The sequence below is a fragment of the Solanum tuberosum genome, unplaced genomic scaffold (genome assembly GCF_000226075.1).
Source record: "Solanum tuberosum cultivar DM 1-3 516 R44 unplaced genomic scaffold, SolTub_3.0 scf00617, whole genome shotgun sequence".
NCBI lineage: Eukaryota > Viridiplantae > Streptophyta > Magnoliopsida > Solanales > Solanaceae > Solanum > Solanum tuberosum.
In genome coordinates this window covers 161,557-165,650 of record NW_006239539.1, presented here as the reverse complement: position 1 = coordinate 165,650, position 4,094 = coordinate 161,557, and the positions used below count along the sequence as shown (strand labels likewise).

The following is a 4,094-nucleotide window of genomic DNA, read 5'->3' as shown; positions in this document are numbered from 1 at the left end:
GAAGAAGAAGAAGAAGAAGAGGCTACAGTAGATCGATTAGGGATGGGAGTTTTTTAAATTTATTTTTTAATTGTTATATTTTTTTCAAATTAAAATACTCCCTCCGTCTTTTTTTATATTTCACATTTTTACTTTGCACTTGCATTAAGAAATGATGTAACTTTACCATTCTACCATTATTTAATGTTTTCTTAAGTCAACTTTATAATAAATGATGAATACATTTTCAAGATTAATTAACTATTCTATCAAGGGTATAATAGGCAAAATATGATAATTTATGCATAAATTTTATAAAATGACAAGTATTGTGGTCCAGCTATTTATAGAAAGAGATGACATATAAAAAGGGACGAAGGGAGTAATTATTTTCACTTGCCATTAAACGTGTGTAATCATGCTTTTTATCTGATTCATCAAAAAAATGTCACGTGTGTAATCATGTTTTTATCTAAGTAAAAGGATTTAAGTGACAAACGAAGTCGAATACAAGGGTCTTCCACGTCATTCCACCTTTTAAGTATTGATTTAACTTGGACTTTAAGTGATTATTTGAAAAGGATATGATTAGAGTATAAGTGCTAAAATAAATAATTGTGGTATTAATTACATTAATGTTTTTAATCCAACACATAATATATAATTTTATCTCTCATGCTCATAGCAGACACCCTCGTTTGTTTGAGAACAAGCTATCCTATGATAAGTTATCTTGGGATAAGTTAATCATCATATATATGAGATAACTTGTTTTATCATTATGATATATATGGTGAGATAAATAGTTTAAGGTATCTAATGCATCCAACTATACGCAAGATAAAATAATTCTGCATTTTGTAACATCAACATCCAACTCCACTTTTGCCCTTCCTCAATAAATTAAATTAGGAAAATTACGTAATTACACAACTTAAATAACATAATTTTTTTAAAATTTTACTATTTGAATTAATTACAAAAATCGTTTTTTTTCTTTCTCTTTTAACATTCGAATACATCACTTTACCTTTGTTAGATACATTACAACTTTGTTAGTGTACAATGTGTCTGATGCAAATTTTATTGTTGATAGATAACTCAATTATTTCAAACTTAAATCTGTATGAATCTGATTTATAGTTATGTATTTTGAAATAATTGGATTATATATCAGCAATAACATTTGTACCAGATACATTGTATACAACCAAGATTGCAATGTATCTAATAAAGGTGAAGTGATGTATCCGAATGTTAAAAGAGGTAAAATGAAAATAAAAAGGGATTTTCGTAATTAATTCAAATACTGTAGTAATTTTTTTTTAAAATTATGTTATTTAAGTCGTTTAATTACGTATTAGGGACTTGGGCGTTGATGGAGTTGGCGGTTAGTGGTGAGAGCGATATTATTATATTATATATAAATAGAGAATTCAAAGAGAGGCAGAGAAGTGTTTTATCTTCCTTAATTTTCTCTCTTTCCACCAATTCAGATCTGAGAGAGAGAAATTGTATTTTGAAGAAGAAGGAGAAGAAAGGGTAATTCAATAGAATTTTGGTTCCAATGTCGGTGGTATCGCCATTAGCAAAATATAAGCTGGTGTTTTTGGGAGATCAATCTGTGGGCAAAACCAGCATAATTACTCGCTTTATGTACGATAAATTCGACACCACTTATCAGGTATCTTTCTCCTTCTTCCAATGTAAGGAATTAGGAATCACTTGTCGATCGTTAATGGATGGACAGATTGATTGATTCCAAAATTATGAAATAAATTAGTGTTGGTTACGGCTTTATTTGTTTTCTATTACGCAGGCTACCATTGGTATTGATTTTTTATCAAAGACAATGTACCTTGAAGATCGAACAGTTCGCCTGCAGCTCTGGTTAGGCTTCATTTTCGAAACTAATATTGTCATTTTATTTGTTTTCAAGTTATCAGTAGGATGTACTTGACAAAATGTGAAAGAGACTTGATAGTTATAAAGTTTTCAAATGCACATCTATGTAGTGGAAAACAGATTTGGGGAAAATATAGTCGAGATTGGACAATCACAAACCAGTCTCTGTTAACATTCCGCTGTGGTTTTGGTCAATGGACATTGAACAATGAATTCGTTTCTAATGCACTATGCAGGGATACTGCTGGTCAAGAAAGATTTAGAAGTCTTATTCCAAGCTATATTAGAGATTCTTCTGTTGCTGTAATTGTATATGATGTTGCCAGTAAGTGATTGCTTGATATTCTTCCCACAGAATGTTTCTACACATATCTGTGCCTAACTCAAGAAAATTTATATTTGGTGATAGTACAAGGTTCCTACGGAGTCTAAAGTAATTGGTTCTCTATATTCATTTCTTTGGTTTAATGTTTAATGAACAAAGTTTTGGTGATAAATCATTATATCTGCAGACCGCCAATCATTTCTGAACACTTCAAAATGGATCGAAGAAGTACGCACTGAACGAGGCAGTGATGTCATTATTGTTCTTGTTGGAAACAAAACTGATCTTGTTGAGAAAAGGTAGGGTGTGGATGGATCTTTTCTGTTTGACAACTTCTTTACCTACTACTCATGCATCGATGTACTTATTAGATGTTATTTTCCTCCGGATTCTGTGTATGATTAAATGTTTACCACCTATCAATTCCTCTTTTCATTTCTGGTCGGGACCTCGTAAAATTAGTTGTATATAGTTGAGATTTAAACCAGACCTAAAACTCTGTCAGAATCTAGCATGGATTTGCATAAATGTAATATATATTTCACTTTTCAATATGTTATGTAAGAGAGTTATGGTTATGATTTTTTTCACTCGAGTAGAGGTTTCCGTAGTTGGTAAATTGACATTTGATGGGAATTTGTCTGAGTACCTAGTCTTTAGTGATGAGACACTGCTCCAACTAAAATGTTCAGTTTTCTAAAGTAAATAGTAGTAGATTGATGTAGATCTGGATCTCTTGCTATGTCCTTCTCTGGTCCAATTTCTTTCCACAGAAGAAAAGAAGAAAAAAGTTTCTGTAAGAGATTATCAAGAAGAGGAAATTGCATTTTAATTCCTGTAGACTATGGTTTATTTGCTCCACCATTTCTCTTACGGAAATGATACTGATTTAAACAGGCAAGTTTCCACAGAAGAGGGAGATGCTAAATCTCGTGAATTTGGAGTAATGTATGTAGAAACCAGTGCTAAAGCTGGATTCAATATCAAGGTACAGAGACACTCAAGTCCTTTCTGCGATCTCCATTGAAATTACTTTGCCCCTTAGTCAAGTTATACTGAGGATCAAATATCCTGATCACTAGATTTTGCTCAAAATATTTGAGTTGGCATAACTTCTTTTCGTACTTGAATAGCATGATACTAAGAATATGAAATTGAAAATTGCAGCCTCTGTTCCGAAAGATTGCTGCAGCCTTACCGGGAATGGAAACACTTTCATCCACAAAACAGGAAGATATGGTTGACGTTAATTTGAAGCCTACAACAAATACATCCCAATCAGAGCAGCAAGGTGGAGGTTGTGCATGTTAGATTTGTACTTGAAGAGGAGGAAGAGTAAGACAGAAGTTTGAAACACACAAAGACACAGTTGCATCCAGTTATTAGGGTGTTCACAATTAGCAAATTTCTTAGTTTATGAGGTTTGCAACATGGATTTTTCTTCATGATGTGCAACAATATGTTAGACTTCATCAAGGAGGTAGCTGATTACAGGCTTCTACGAAACTTGTTGTGTTTATATGTGATGGTTCCTAACTAGTTCAGAAACCATTTATACCGGATCAATCTCCTAGTTGAATATATAATGAGATGCCATACGTATTTCACATTCATTTTAGTTTGTTGCACCACCAATAGTTTATAGATACACCAATTACTTACAAGTTACAGGGTGTTCTTTTTCATTGTCAAAGTTCTGATAACACCTGCATGTTATTTATACACACACTCATGAGGTGCAGTTTTTGAATCTAACGACAAATCTTCATAATCAATTCACGCCAGGTTCCTTATGCATTACTTTGCTGCTGCCATCATACAACAGATTCATAGAACTATCTTTTCTTCCTTTCCTTACCTCTTTGGGCTGAAGTTGGGGTTGGGG

The 4,094-nt window shown here is 32.6% G+C and overlaps 1 protein-coding gene across 2 annotated transcripts; it reads left to right on the top strand.

The window, feature by feature from the left end:
* Positions 1–949: 949 nt before the first annotated feature.
* Positions 950–3,822, top strand: LOC102600575 (ras-related protein RABH1e). 2 transcript variants are annotated; one of them, XM_015304831.1, is made up of 7 exons: positions 950–1,376; positions 1,476–1,663; positions 1,799–1,869; positions 2,121–2,209; positions 2,397–2,508; positions 3,107–3,197; positions 3,377–3,822. In XM_015304831.1, the coding sequence occupies exons 2-7, from the start codon at positions 1,547–1,549 to the stop codon at positions 3,518–3,520; spliced, it is 624 nt and encodes a 207-aa protein (XP_015160317.1). In that variant the 5' UTR covers positions 950–1,376; positions 1,476–1,546; the 3' UTR covers positions 3,521–3,822. The 2 variants fall into 2 exon arrangements, with proteins under 2 accessions (XP_015160317.1, XP_006366321.1); XM_006366259.2 differs by lacking the exon at positions 950–1,376 and having other exon boundaries at positions 1,399–1,663.
* Positions 3,823–4,094: the final 272 nt, after the last annotated feature.

What these genes read in the sequence shown, in the direction of transcription:
- LOC102600575 (XM_015304831.1), top strand. Translation starts at nt 1,547, where the DNA reads ATGTCGGTGGTATCGCCATTAGCAAAATATAAGCTGGTGTTTTTGGGA. An exon ending in ACTGATCTTGTTGAGAAAAG is followed by an intron (nt 2,509 to 3,106) that starts GTAGGGTGTGGA and finishes TGATTTAAACAG; the next exon opens with GCAAGTTTCCACAGAAGAGG. An exon ending in AAGCTGGATTCAATATCAAG is followed by an intron (nt 3,198 to 3,376) that starts GTACAGAGACAC and finishes TGAAAATTGCAG; the next exon opens with CCTCTGTTCCGAAAGATTGC.